The sequence below is a fragment of the Cheilinus undulatus genome, linkage group 18 (genome assembly GCF_018320785.1).
Source record: "Cheilinus undulatus linkage group 18, ASM1832078v1, whole genome shotgun sequence".
Lineage (NCBI taxonomy): Eukaryota > Metazoa > Chordata > Actinopteri > Labriformes > Labridae > Cheilinus > Cheilinus undulatus.
This window is the reverse complement of record NC_054882.1, coordinates 7,410,604-7,426,050: the sequence shown is the minus strand read 5'-3', so window position 1 is coordinate 7,426,050 and position 15,447 is coordinate 7,410,604. Positions and strand designations below refer to the sequence as shown.

The 15,447-nt window shown below is 39.9% G+C and overlaps 1 protein-coding gene across 2 annotated transcripts in view; it reads left to right on the top strand.

Annotated features, from left to right (window-relative positions):
* atrn (attractin) overlaps positions 1-15,447 on the top strand; it is a 270,882-nt gene that overhangs the window by 52,047 nt on the left and 203,388 nt on the right. For both annotated transcript variants that reach the window (XM_041812094.1, XM_041812095.1), the window contains exons 6-9: positions 1,152-1,320; positions 7,391-7,481; positions 12,866-13,115; positions 13,773-13,956. In XM_041812094.1, coding sequence (XP_041668028.1) covers positions 1,152-1,320; positions 7,391-7,481; positions 12,866-13,115; positions 13,773-13,956 — 694 coding nt within the window. The remainder of the gene's footprint in view (positions 1-1,151; positions 1,321-7,390; positions 7,482-12,865; positions 13,116-13,772; positions 13,957-15,447) is intronic.

The following is a 15,447-nucleotide window of genomic DNA, read 5'->3' as shown; positions in this document are numbered from 1 at the left end:
AGAGTTATTGTGCTGTGATCACGGAAATGATATGGCTAAAGGCAGGTGCATAATGATTGTCATTTATTTTAATACAACATAAGATAAGAAGATAAGATGAGAATAACTGATAATGCCTCATAAAGATTGTTATGCTAATTTTTAAGATAAGATAAGATAAGGTTTTCCCCTCTCTCTCTCCCTCTCCTTGGTTGACTACAGGTGTGATTAAAATCATCTCTGTGTGATGCAGACTACAGGGATACAGCTGCTGTCACAAATACACTGTCATGACTCTCGAGGCAGACACTCGGTTACATGAGGCTAATGTTTGGTGAATGATGCCCCACTATGGGCATCTTTTCGAAGTACTTGTTAATGTAACTTTGAACAACATTGTAAATGGTCAAAGACTTTAATAGAACACATTTGCGAGCAATTAAATGGTTAAACGTACAATGAAACATTGCTACACTGAGAGAGAGAATACGCATCTTTGGTCTCTCCACCTTTTCTTTCAAAATAAGGATCCAAATAGATAAAAAACCTGTTTGATTCAAAACTTCAGTGATATACATAATAATGTAAAGCAAAATGCCCTTTATGTGACAACAGAAAAAATAATGAAAAGTAAAATAAGAATTTTATGTTGTAAAGTACCACAGTCTCTCTTAATCCCCCCAAATTAAGCACAACTCCATTAAGTCATCAGCTTTTCTCTCAACACTGATAACCTTACTTTTAAAAAACTGACTCTAAATGACTCCACACCTGCAGAATAACTTGGCTATCTTAAGGCTTTTAAATGTCTTAACCTCTCTGCCCTTTCCTTAACCTCGCTTTTATAATTCAGGAGATAAAATCAATAAGGATCATGTTTTTTTTTCACATCCACAGTTGGCCTATTGAAAGAAAATGGTTCCAGTATATGAGACACTTTGTCTGGCTTCAGGACATTAAAGTGAATTAATGAAGCCTTCCCACAGGAACTTTCAGATAAGCAGTGAACTTTTGCAGATTTATGAGGAGTTCTCTCTCTCTTAGGGCACTCTGTTTTTATATTTGCCTGAAAGTTTGAGGCTTGTTTATCGTGTTTATCAAATAAGTGCAGTAAATTAATCACTGAGCCTCCTGTGGATCTGTGACTCTGTGGTTTCCTTCCCCCTCCTCAGGTCCAGACTGCTCTGTCTCAGTGCCTGCCAATTCCTCCTTCTGGACACGGGAGGAGTACACGGAGGCCGGGCTGGCCAGGGCTTCCCACAAGGCCGTGGTGGACCAGGGCATCATGTGGGTCATCGGAGGCTACGTCTTCAACTCCTCCGACTATCACATGGTCAAAGCGTAAGTCCTATCTCTATCTCTCTCTCTCTCCCCTGTGAGCTTCTCCTCTGTGATTTCAGGCATTTGGCTGCTTCAGTCATCCAAAAGAGCTGCAAGACTGGAGTCTTGCTGTTGCTATGCGACTGCAGAGACTATATCTTTGAAAATAGTCTTGTGTTTTTTCCCCAAAAATTCAACATTGTTAAGTTACATGCCTGTTTAACAAAGTGCTAAATAAGACACATAAAGTTTGAATAATCTGATGACAACACCATGCTGACGGGAGGTTGCACCCTTTGTACAGAGTCGTTCGTCCAAGTCCGACCCCCAGCTCCTTTCCCCCACTCTCTACCCCACTCTGTCCCCCTGATTTCTTAAGACCAAAACACATCAGTGCTGAACTGTTGGGTTGAGTCATTTGAAGTGTTTCAATGGATGAAACCCATCCCAGCACTTGGCCCAAATGCTACCAGCCCCACCCCTTTCTGGGGAAAACATTCCATAATAATTAACAACAGTGAATCGAAAAGATTGGGTCAATAGGGATTTAAAAGTTAAAAAACGAAATAGTTAAACAGTTATTATGAGCCAAATTCCAATGGCTAGTGAGGTAAGCTTGTGTAGGACTTTTATGTCATAATCTAGCCTCACATAATTATTTGTGTTGGATTTTATCATTTAAATGTGGTTATTAAGTTAGTGAATGTGTGAAAAAGCTGTTAACAAGCAGACAGCTCCTGCTGTCACTGAGTGAGCCTAGCTTAAAGTCATTAACAACACAGCACCGGTCCAAAATTTGCTATATGTCAGATTTAGATGGACCGCTGTGTTGAGAGAAACAGCTGTGATTGACATACTGTATCCTGCCTGAACTAATGCTAAGCTTAATTGGATCGGCATTGGATGGCACCAATATCTTGGGCTTTACTCCGTCCACTGTCCTTTTAAAATCAAGGCAAAAGCCTGGAAATAAATCTTTTAAAGGACTATATAAGATGAAATAACAAAGATACATCCTAAAGGAAATTCTTGGCAGGTTTACACCAACATTACAGTGCTAAAAGAGTATTACAAATCATCAAAGCGTATAAAAAAACTAACTGCACACCCAAAGAGTATTGTAAGAATGTTTAAAAGATGCTTAAATGGACTCCTTATCAAAGACAACTCCAATGAAGTAACTAGAGCCCTGCAGATTTGAGTCATATATTTAACCAAATGCTGCTTTGAACAAAAGGGAGGGAGAGCACTGTCAAAGATGCACAAATATGTTGGCATATTTGTGCATTTTAGACAATGTGCAAGAGACTGCATGCAGTTTTTCTTCAACAAATAGTAACAATATTGTTTAATTTGTGCTGGTATAATGTCTAGGTTTAATGTAGTGGTGTTGTGACAGCTGTGTAGCCAAAGTCAGAGCTGGTTGTCAGTGCTGTGAGGAGGAAGCGAGAGGACTCCCTGTCTATTAAAACGTCAACATGAAGAGAACATCACTTTGCACAGACAGCTCTGTGTCATGCAGAAAGTGAAGGATATATTTAAACCATAAAACTGAAATTGAAATTACAGGATAGGATGGAACTCATCACCCTGAACTCCACCCAGGAAGGTTACACTTTTTCCTTTAGCTCATATTTTGTTTTTATAGGTTTCGAGCAGGCCGATGACCTTTTATTCCTGTGAACAGGCTTTGATATCACACTTCCTCACTGCGTGTCACCTTGCCAGAGTTGAGCTCCATGCAAATGTAATTCTGACCCCTTAAATGTAGTTAACTTGTTGTAGCCTGTTCCTGATACGAGAGCAGTGTTAGCAGGCATTTCAGAGCTATGATGTGTTGCCAACAATTTGTTCCATTATTATGTGGAAACTTTGGTTTATAGATTTGGGTGTGGAGACTTTAGAATAATCAGAGCCAAACAGCTCAGAGTTTAGATTAGCCAAACTTAGAAAAAACAAAGCTGCAGCACTCAAAGACTTGCAGCTCAAAAAGCCAGGTCAGATTACACAATATTCTTGCAATCACAGAGCCGGAGATTCTTGCAATGGCTTCACCGACAGGCATGTCAGATTACATAGCTGGATGGGACTTAACATAATGACAGGAAAGAACTGGGGGTGGGCTAGACCCGTGGTTCCCAGCCTGGGCTCCAGGCACCTTTAGTGGGGTGCAGGTCTGTCTGCTCTAATGAGTAAAAAATTAAAGATATGCATATATTAAAAAAACAAAAACAAAACATGATTAGAAACATAATGGTGGTGTATTAGAGCAACCAGGATATTACAAAACAGCTTAACTTTTTATAAAAAAGAAGAAATGGAAATATATGTTATATATTTGCATAAAAAAGGACACAGAATTTCAGTTTAAAAAGTTATAAATTTAAGGAAAAAATCCTCAAAATTTTACGAATAAAACTTTAGGATTTGTTTGTCCATCCAACATTATGATGAGTGATAAGCTAGCTTGATGCTAATGCTAATGGCAGTTACTCACTTGGTTGTTGTAGTGCATCTGCTATTTCTTTCTCTTGCATGCGGAGCTCTCTGTTCTCTTATTGGTCAACTTTATTTATGGCAGAGGCAGGACAAAAATCAAACATGTTAGACTTCACCCTGGAGATCGTGAAGTTTCTCAGATGTGTCTTCGAACATTGTTTACTGTGACACCACACGAGATGAAACTACAGATTTTCAGGTTCCACAGGCCCTCAAAACCTATAACTGTCAGGTCTGGTTGTTATCGATACTGTGTTGTCTGACCCAGCTTTAGGTGTGATGTGGGGCGTAAAGAGCACTTTAAGTAGTCAAGACAACTAAACTTTTTAACCTTAGTTGTGTTACTTGGAACTACTAAAATGTGAAAATGATGTCACAGTAATCTTGGCCATTGGATGTCAGTGAGTCATTTTGTACGTGCACTCCTGCATATTTCATAATCCCCTGAGGACGGTGTTGTCATATACAACAAGAAAAGACCTGTGTTATTAAGTTATTTAACCTTTAAACTATAAATCATTGACACTTACTTGTTGTTCCCTCTAAAAAGACCTCCTTTGTGTCATTCTAATGACGCTATCCAGGCCTTTGTAGCTCTTAAAGAACATTTTCTAGTGATCCTGGAACTTGGCTGACTTTCCAGAGTTTTTAAAGATAAAATAAACACCAGTAACTCCTATATTGAACTTCTTTTTATCCATTTATAATCCTATTTCAATCGTCACATCAGCTAGCTTGGTTAGCCTGCTGCCATATTGTCTGTTTGTATCCCAGAATGCATTGTGAGGAGTTGTAACAACCAAGGTTATTATAGTTAACTAAAACTAACTATATAACTGAAACTACAATGTGAAAATCATTTTAGTTAGCTGAAACAAAATTAAAAACTAATCTTTACCAAAAAAAGGAAACTAACTTAAACTGTATAGTGTGCTCAAAAAACTAACTAAAATAAAATAAAAATAGAGACAAAATGTCCTTAGTTTTAGTCTTTGACAACGCCATTCTGACTGGCATTGGCACCCACTTCTGGGTAGTGCAAATGTCCTGGTTTGATTGGTTAAGACTTCATACAGTGGTAGATTTATGTCTGGAGTTGTATTCAAACATCATCTTTAAATAAATAAAGTGATAAGTAAAAAGTAGCCTGTTCAAAAATGGTTTTAAAAATATATGATGTTGACTCAGCCCAAAAAAAACGAAAGCACTAAAAATAATAAAAACTAAACTAACACAAAGCATTTTTGTAAAATAAAAACTAAACTAAACCAACAAACCACTAGTAAAAACTAATTAAACTGTACTTAAATTAAGCATAGAAAGTGAAAACAAAATAAAATTGAAAACTAATAAAAAAAATCCAAAACTATTACAACCTTGGTGACAACCAATGGTAGACTGTTCTGCCGTCGTGTCATGAGCTGCTGCACAGCATAGATTTAGAAACTGATGAAGACGGCAAAAGCGCATGGACTTCTTTTTGTAAAAGTGTGAAAATTTTAAAGACTATATGTCACAGAATTATTATTGTTTTTATTTTTTAATTCTTTAGTCCCAAAGAGATGAGAGAACATGCATATTCTTTTTTTGCACCTTTAGTCGTAATGTTTACTGTATTTAATACAGAAAAATTGTTGAGTTTTACTTATTGATTAGTTTTTTCTTCCGTCTTTATAGTCCCATGAATTTTTTTAAAATTCAAGTGACCTTGCTGCAACAGACATTCTTAAGGCCCAGGTTGCCCTGAGGAAAAGGATGTTTGGAGCTTGAAGGTGCACCACAGGGTTGATGTTTAACAAGCATTTTAAGGCCAAAAGTCCAGTCGAGACACAATGGTAAAAAAACAGCTGAGAGCTCTATGGGTTAATTGTGTTACTTGCATAAAGAATGCAATTAACCTGAAACTACAGAAAACTGTAAATGCTGACACATTAATTGAGATCATGAGATGTCAGTGAGTCATTTTGTACATGCTGTGATGATTTAGTTTTGACTATTGTTGAATATGAACCCAGGAGCAGAACCGGAGACAGATGAGGCAGTTTTAAAGGTTTTATTGGAGGGAAACACAGGAGTAGGGAGGGGGGAATCCGAGGTCCAAGGGTGTAAGGGGAACCCAGGTAGACGAGAGGGCTGCAGGTGTGAGGGTAGACGATGGAGGCTGTGAGAGAGTCTGGTGAGAGAGTGTGGCAGCGTGGCAGAGATTGGGCAGAGCACTGAGGGCACGTGGAGGCACTGGAAAAAGCTAGGCGAGAGCAGGGTTAGACACAGGTCACAGGGGAGCATCAAAATCTCAAAATTCTTCAAATAGAATTTATAAAAAAAAGTCACTAGAGAGCCAAGATGCCACGTCGGAGCCGGAATACTCTGGCGCCGCAGTGACCTCTGAGCAGAGCTTAAGAGTGTGTGGTGATTGCATGTGATTAGGTGCAGGTGTGGAAGTGCCAGGGAAGCCAGTGCCGGTGAACGCCCAACCTCTGTGAAGAGAACAGAAACACACTCCAAACAGGAAACAGTCCACAGGAAATTTACCAAAATAAATCCAGCAAAGTGCAATCACCCCACATGCGCTCCTACACATTTGTTAATGTATAACAACATCATAAACTTTTCCTTTTTACTTCATTTGATTCACAGATCAAAACAGACAATATTTACTTGCCATTGTAATTATGAACAGGAGTTTGTTTGATAATATTTCATGTCCATCACATATCCAAACATGTTTTCTTTCATGCTCTCCTGAAAATGTTCAGATCTCTGCCCTGAAAGTTTCACTGAGTTGGTCTTGTGTTCCTCACAGAAGGAAGTGCCCCTTTCAGACAGGAGTGGCATGGGATAAAGAATTAACAAGGGTGCTGGCAAGAGACATGTTTGTATAAAGTCTGGGTCCAAAATTTGGGAGTTTCCCCAGACACATTTACAAAATTTTTAGGAATGTTTTGTATTTCATCAAAATGGCTCAAGATATGAGGCTGTAATCAGGAGCTGCTAAGCAAGAAAATTTCTAAAATGATGGTATTTTGTTTTAACTAGTTTAAGTAAGTCACTTATCTTAACACACATCAGTCATAATCTCTTTTTGCTTAGCAGTGTGATATCTCAGTGAATTATCAGAGAAAAGAGGGAAGTTACACCGTCTGTGAATCTTACTCACTGCCGTTTTAGAGGCTGTTTGTTTTTTCCATTTTAGGTTTTAATTTTAACTTCCTCCCTGTAGTCTAAACTGTAAATCTGCACCTCATGACCTTTCCTAGCCACAAAGCCTCCCTAGCATTATGTAATGTTAAGAGTTGAGAGGGCAGAAATGAGAAAAATCCAGCAACATTGATGCCTATGAAGTTCTGAGCTGAGGTTTCCTCTCCTACCGTTTTTCCCTGCAGGCTCTGTTTTGTTCAATGAAGTGGGTTTACCTTGTCTTGTCAAATTTAACTGATGAAGGGAATCTTGATGGAAGAGTCTTTTCGTATTTTGACTTGTGAAAATGGTCAGAGAAGAGGAAGTACTTTAAAATATTCTGCTAGTAAGCAAAAACCCTTTGGAAAGATCTTCCTGTTTAGGCCTAACACCTTTTGTTTTTTCTTCTCTCCAGGTATAACCTCAGCAGGAAAAGCTGGCTGACCTTGGACCCTTCTGTCAACACAGTCACACCACGATACGGCCACTCGCTTGCACTACATGAGGTATGTGCAGGGAGAAATTAAACTTGACCCAAGCATGAAGACAAGGGCTCAATCCCTGTCTTACGGCTATGTTACCCTTCAAATGGAAATTTCCTATCGGAATACTTCAAACCAGAGTTATGAAAAAATGCCTGAAGGCCTTGTGAATCAATGACAAGATCACAAAAATCTGATATCATAATCTGAAGTTGTTTCAATGCATTATGATCCTCTTGATTTCTTAACAAGAATTTTTAAACTTCTTTGGTATTGCTGTTGCGTTATGCAATGCTGTCAACAAGAACTGATGATTTATCAGGAGTGTATTAAGCTGGGTGTACTCGGTGCAGATTTCATCTGATGGGGACACAATTTTTTAAAAGATATGATTTTGGCCTCTTTATTGATAGAGGAGGACAGTGGATAGAATTCAAAACAGGGATGAGAGAGTAGTGGAGAGACATGTGGGAAAGGTGCAAAAGGCCAGATGTGAACCCGGGCTGCCTGCGTACATGGGGTGCAACGTAACCATTTTGCCATCTGTACCAGATGCCATCTACACCGCTTATCCTGTTCAAGGTCGTGGGGGGCTTGAACCTCCTTGGACTGGTCGCCAGTCAATCGCAGGGCTGACATATAGAGACAAACAACCAGGCATGCTCCCACTCACACCTACGGCCAATTTAGAGTCACTAGTTGACCTAACAAGCATGTCTTTGGTGGTGGGAGGAAGCTGAAGTACCTGGAGAGAACCCATGCATGCACAGGGAGAACATGCAAACACCACAGAGAAGCAAACCAGGAACCTTCTTGCTGCGAGGCAACAGTACTAACCCCTACGCCGCCATGTAACCCGCCATCTGTACCTCAGACATGAATTTTGAGTTGCAAAACTCATTCAGAAGTCACGCCAACTTTCAGCTGGATTGTGCGTCATTTGTTGTGCAGTGCACTAGGGATAGGAATTGAGAACCAGTTCCATTTGGTTCAATTGATTGACATCACTGGACAGCCACAGAAACAGGCTAAAGCAGTTGAAAGTGTGGCTTCATTTCTAAAAGGAAGATGCAAGCAGTGCAACATCTGTCAAAAAGTGATTTCATGCAAGGCATGCATCTTTGTGCACAAGAGCTGTTCACTGTTTTTATATACCTATAGAGGGATCCAGAGACTAGTTTTATACAGGGATGCGCAATATTGGATTATTTATTTATTTTTAATTGCAAGACAAAACAATGCAGACAATGACCAAGACATATAACGGTACAGAATAGACATTTACAATTTTTGGGTGAGAAAAGAAAAACGAAGGAAAAAAAACAGATCTAAAGCTGTACTCTGTGTGTGTTCGGGTTTGTGAGTGTGTACATGCAGGGTTTCCTTTATAAAAAAGATCATAAAGTTTGTCAAGGTAGTTACAGGTGAAAAGGAAAGAAGGTGAAGAGATAAAGGGAGATTAGGAGCAGAGAGGTTGCAGCTATGATGATTTTTCAGATGATGGAAATAGTGATCAGGGGGAGTGCAGCCCCACCTTTCTCAGCAGCCGAGCCAGACTGAAGCACCATCAGAGTTTATCAGATTGAAATTACAAAATCATATATAAGAATATTGTATTTTTGCTGATATCGAAACTCGTACTTAAATATGTTTTTCAGACCTAAAACTTCTGTCCTTTTAACACACTTTAAGGTTTGAGGATGAACAAAGAAACAGAATTTAGTCCTTAAAACACACTTTTAACTTTAATAAAATGAGAATAATAAAGATAAATATCTCAACTGACATGGGTCTGTTGGTCAGGACTAAAACTAATTTATTATTATTATTATTTATTAGTACATGGCTAAGATTTGCAGTCCATAACTGCTGATTTTCACAGCCAAAATATCAGAGGGAAATATTGGCAGAAATGTTGAGATGCTGGTATTTGCCTCCATAAGCTAATACCTGCCAACACTGATATTAGGCCAGTAATAACGTGCATCCCTAGTTTTATATTTATTTTAAGGTTTTATTTTTTAAAGAAAATGAGCAGTAGTATTGTATTTCTAATTCAGGTTCAGAGATTGAAGATTCAGAGATGTTTAAACTGAGGCATTTCCAACCAAAAAGATAATTTTGTATATTTTAGCATGATCCCCTCCCCAACACTTAATGTTGAACATTTTTAGTCATTAAAGCTGGTAATTATAGCCAATATTGAAATGGTCATGTCATTGACTTTCAGTGAAGGTGGCATACAAGGTGTTCACTGTTCAGAGAGAAAGAGGCTCAATAACATTTGAGTTAACAGTGAAAATAGTCTACTTTTTTCCAAAAAGAAAATTCACAGTAAGGAATTGATGATGGCATCAATATCAATAAAATTTAATCAATTCCCATCACAACAGCTGACCTCGGTCCAACCCACTCCTGACTCATCGGATGGATTTCTGGCATATCAACATCTTCTTATGTTGTACGACTGCGCACACTCCCACTGTGAGAGAAAAGCCATGGGCAAAACCCTAATTTTTTGGGCATTGTTTCCTTTATAAACTTGCATCTTAAATCACACTGAAAACAGCAGGCATGCCTTTTAAATGTGCCTCTCCGACTGTAATAAAGGAAATAAACAAGCAGGAAAAAGGCCTAGTTTTAGACCTCCAGCTGACACGGATGGTGATAATGGTTGTGTGTGAGAAAGAGAGATGACAAGATAGAGACACACACAAGATATGACTAGATACACCTTCAACCTCAGTATGTGAGACTTTTGCAAAGGAAGCTCCACAGATTTTTGTCACAGTCTGCAACAACTTCACTGATACAGTGTGAGCACATGGGTCATGCATGATGGCCATGCATCGTGAATGATTCAGTCGCACAGTATGAGCTCATAGTTCACCATGACTGCTGAGGGACAACTTGAAATCACAGTTTATGCCAGGCTTTAGGGGAAGAATTCCCCACTGCCCCTTTGGAGTTTTTCCACTATGACATTTGGCCACTGAGCAAAATTAAGCCGAGCTGATTTCCATCACCAGTTTGGCTGTGCCAAAAAACACCGGGAATGATCAGACCCTGGAGCAAGGCCCAAGCGAGCAAGCCCTGCCTCCAAGCAAGCCATGTTGACCTACAAGCGATTCACAGGGTGCAATTTGCTTCTGATAACCCCCCTCTGATGGTTAAGTTTCACCCCTGGTGGGATCAGTCTTGGTGACAAAGTCATTATACTATATGCATGATCCAAATTCATTAAGAGAAACAAGATAACAACTTTAAACAGCAAATATTTGCCCAAATCAAGTGCATTTGTGAGTTAATCAGACACAGCATCTGTGTCTGCCTTCAAGTCATTTAACTTCCTCTTGTCCAAAGAGAGCAGATCATTAAGCTTCTGGTCTTTATGCAGTTCCTTTAGCAGCAAATTTAAAAGCCTTTTTCCACAGTTTAGTTATGAGTTTCTGGATCAGACAGCAGGACAAGATTCTGGGACTGAATCCTGTCAATTCAAGTCCAGTAAGCATTGACTGAACCACATTTAATGTGCTGTGTGCAAACAGCTCTGCTGTAGCCCTGAATCCTCTACTAATGTTGCTTTCTATTTCAGAGTTGGCGTTCATATTGTTCTTTACATGCTTCAATTAGAGCAGTGACAGCTGTTTTGATTGCTGCTGAAATGTGCGGCTCTTTGCAATGTGCATTCCTCTGCAGGCCAGATTGTTTGAGTAAAGCGTATGTTAGCAGCTCAGCACCAGCAGACTTCAGTACAGGTTAACATCCACATGCCAGTGCTGCATGCACTGTCCCAGTTGATTTGCACATTTAAGCTGACACAGTCTGCATAGAACTTTACCTTAACTGTCTAGATCAAAAAGCCCCAAAATGCTGCTCTGATGAGATGCAGTCTGTCCATGGTGCTGGTTTGTATTTAAGCTGTAGAGCTCCATTAACTGAAGCTACAGCCCAATTTTATCAGCATGTTGATCCTCTATTAATGAAAATATTCATAATTAGATTAACCAAGGAGTATTTCTGCCAGGTGATGCACAGCCTTAATGAAGAGTCCACATCATGACTTTCTATCACAATCAAAGTCCACTTTAAATGCATCTGTGTCTTCTGTCAGCACTACAGGATTTGCACAGGGCCTCTAAAGTGGACAAGAAACAGATGACAACTAAATTAAATGGAGGCAAAGCAGGAATATTATCAATCTTTTGCCCTTTATTTATGTTTTCAACAGTGTCTGTTTTTTTTCCTGCAGCTAATATATATAAAATCTCTGGCTTTTTGATTTGCTGCAGGGAAATAGTTAAGCAGTTTCTCCTCAGCCAGAAAGACCGTTAGGATCCGCTGATGGAATAATAAATTAGAGTGAGGAGGATTCAGAGGAAGACGCAGTGTGTCCGCTCTGTGGTTTGAGAGTGCAGAAGGAGCCGCAGAGTGTTTGTGATGCACAAATTGCATCAGAGTGTCTGAATGCGCCCCTGAAGTCAGCACAGGCTGGCAAGACAAATCTGAAATCAGATCGGTGTCAATGCACGACAGATAGAGCTGATGGAGGTCTTTCAGCAGCAGTTAATGCGCCGTTTGAAGCACACACAGCCTCAGTGGTTTATAATTCCAGAGCTGATATATTCATATCAGTCCTTCCTTGAAATGAACTCCCATGCATTTTGTCCATTAGAGACACTTTCTGCAAGTTTCTTAGGTCTAGCCATTCCAAATGCACTGAATGCTAAATTAAGGGGTCTGATTATGGCATGCGTGTACATGCATTGAACATATAATCAGAAGAAAAGGCTGTTCCATCATCTGAAGCTCAAAAAAGGGAAAAAACTGCCTACTTTATCAAAACTCTCTGTTGCTTTGCTGCTATGGTGTAATGTGCAGGAGTAAAGTTTATCCAATCTTTACTTTGGTGTGCTATCATAGAAATAGAGAGGCAATAATATCAGGAGACTTTATTCAGTCTGACCTCCAGACAGACTCCTCTTCAGGTTGTTCAGTGGGGAAATCTTTTCACTGGAATGAAAAAGGTCCGGGGAGTAAAATTAACTGCTGTTATTATTCAAAACTGAAAGGCAGATGAAGGTTAATGATGTGTCAGGTGTTTTTCTTAGATTTTTAAAAACTGTAATCCTGTTTCTTTTCGATCTTCTCTTAACACGATGGCCCAAGATCACCTAAGTAAAATGGTGGCAGACTTGCTCAGTCTTACCAGGGAATAAAATGTCAAACAGTTCTGAATTACCCTCTCATATGCTATTTACCTATCTTTATCTGGATTTATTACTCAAAGTTGAATCGTATTTTTGCATTGAAATTTTTCTGACTCCACAGTGCAGTCAATGATTATATTAACCCTGCTCTCAACCTTTTTTAAAGGTGAGATAACGGTTGGCATGATCTTATTTCAGGGGAAGATTTACATGTACGGAGGAAAGATTGACTCCACAGGGAACGTGTCCAGCCAGCTTTGGGTTTTCCACATCCAGAACCAGACGTGGGTCCTCCTGAGCCCCCGATCCAAGGACCAGTATGCCGTGGTGGGTCATTCAGCCCACATTGTTCCTCCCCTCCAGGAGGGGGACAGTCCCGTCATGTTGGTCCTGTTTGGACACTGTCCTCTGTATGGCTACATCAGCCTGGTGCAGGAGTACAACATTGGTGAGTTTATGGAGCTATTTTTGATGAGCCAGAAGCTGGAGGTCCATGTGGTGTTGCAGAGCGACAAGTTTAGTCTTCATATTCGCCATGTGTCTAATAATCCTGTAGCTGTTCCCTTGCTCTGCATAATAACTTCGCCTGGGTGTTGGAGCCTAAATATATCAGTTTATAACAACAGAAAATTAACACCGGCCACCAAGATGAAGCTAACGAGTTTTGGACTCCATGGTGTGTTCATTAAATCCACCCACCTCGTTGGCGGGGAGCCAGACTTAATTTGGAGGCCTTATTGTCTTCTAAAAGCCAATCTGTGTGAGGAAATGGGATGAATTAACCTGCAGCTGCAGCCAATGGACAAGAGTGTAACTCCTGTTTGCTCACAATTAAGAATGATTTTGGTTATTTCATTTTCTGATGATCTCAAATAAAATTTGATGATACTTTTAGGAGCAATAATGTGAAGATCTCTCACCTATAAAATGCAGTGTAAACTCAGACCAGATGTAATTACTGCCAACATCCCTACAGGGGCCAAACCCTCCATTAAAACACCCTGAGACTGTAGTTTCCTTTACCTTCTTATTGTCTTTTCAGTTTAATCAGAACGTATCAGCTAGCTTTTTTCTGTTACTGACTAGTATTTCTGTGACCCTGCAGTTAAAAACTCATGGAGCCTGGTGAGCACGGAGGGTGCACTAGTCCAGGGCGGCTACGGCCACAGTAGCGTGTTCGACCCCGGCACCAGAGCCATCTACATCCACGGAGGCTACAAGGCCTTCAGCGCCAACAAGTATGGCCTGGCTGGAGACCTGTACAAGTTCGACGTGGACAAGAGGAAATGGTAATGTTGTTTCCCAAACTCACACAGAGACTAATAAATCAAGATACAACACAACAGGATTTATTTACAGAAATTAAATTTCTCTACATCAACAAAGGAATTAATCAGTAAGAAGCCTTGGGGTAAATTAAGACCAACATTAATAACAATCCTGACTGTGATAATTGAACCTTAGGAAGAAAAATAAACACAATACAGTCTATCAAAAATAGGAGACAATTATGTAATACAAAGCTACAGATTCTACCTCTTCTATACATTGGTGTTATGGATGTTTAGAAACAGGCATGGAAATAATTACATATTCTTGTGCTGCTGTCAGGGATGTAGCTAGGGATTTTGGGCCCATAGAAGGAATTTACACAGGGCCCCCTTTAACAAGCTTGAGACAAGCAACATATGTTGAGTCTTTTTTTACAAATATCTATGCATTTTAATGTATTTTTGAAACACAATTTCCCCATTTGTGAGCAACATTTTTACTATGGTTAAATTAAATTTACTTGCAATATTTTTCAGCACTGTACTATACCATCTGGACATTTCTAAGGGAAAAGCAGTATTGTATTTTACTCTATTTTATGCGGATTTCAGTCTGTTGACTGATTCGCTTAGTCCAGTGTTACTCAACCCTGCTTAACCAAAGAGCCAAATTGTTGAAAAATGCATTTGCAAGAGCCACAATGTAATACCTCTGTCCCACTGGCCTAAAAACCCGTTTAAACACGCAAACAATCTGCTCCTGTCGGCAGTGGGAAAGGCTCTAATCGGCATTCAGACCGACGTCGACTGACCCTGCAATGGACACGGGTTTTTATCGGCATGCCTCTGATCGGCTCCAGTGGGTACGTCACACCCAGGTGAACGTGGGATGACTTTGGCGTAACGTGCCTACATCATAATATCGCTCCCGTAACTTGGGACGACAAAAAGACGCCGGCAGCTGAGGGACGAGCACTGTTGTTTTTTGGACTTTGAAATTCCATCCGCCTTCCTGTCATCAGCGCTCGAATGTCGTTCAGTCTGCTCTGAGTTTGTATATTTTGAAAGAGGGACAAAAGTACAAAGTACGTCCATGGCTTCCATGCTCCTTTCCATTGTTGACCTTGCGGTGTTTCGGCGTGCTGATGATGATGTCATCACTGTTATGACCTCTGCCATGACCATCTGCTGGCGATCAGACCCAGGTCTGCTGGCAATGGGAAAGGAATCACTTACCATTTGTTAGCGGGTTTACTCACATTTAAAAACCCGCTTTTACATGCTAATTTTAGAGGGAAAGCGGTATTAGTGGTGAAAAGTGGCAATCAAGATAGGTTAAAGGTAGAAAAATGATCAAATAGTGACAAACACCGAGAGAAAACGTGGCAAAAATGGGAAGAAAAAGTGGCATAAATGGACAGAAAGTGGCAAAAATTGGAGCGAAGTGACCAAAAAATGAGATAACAATGGCAAAAATGGTCCCAAAGTGGCAAAAACGTGGCAAAGATG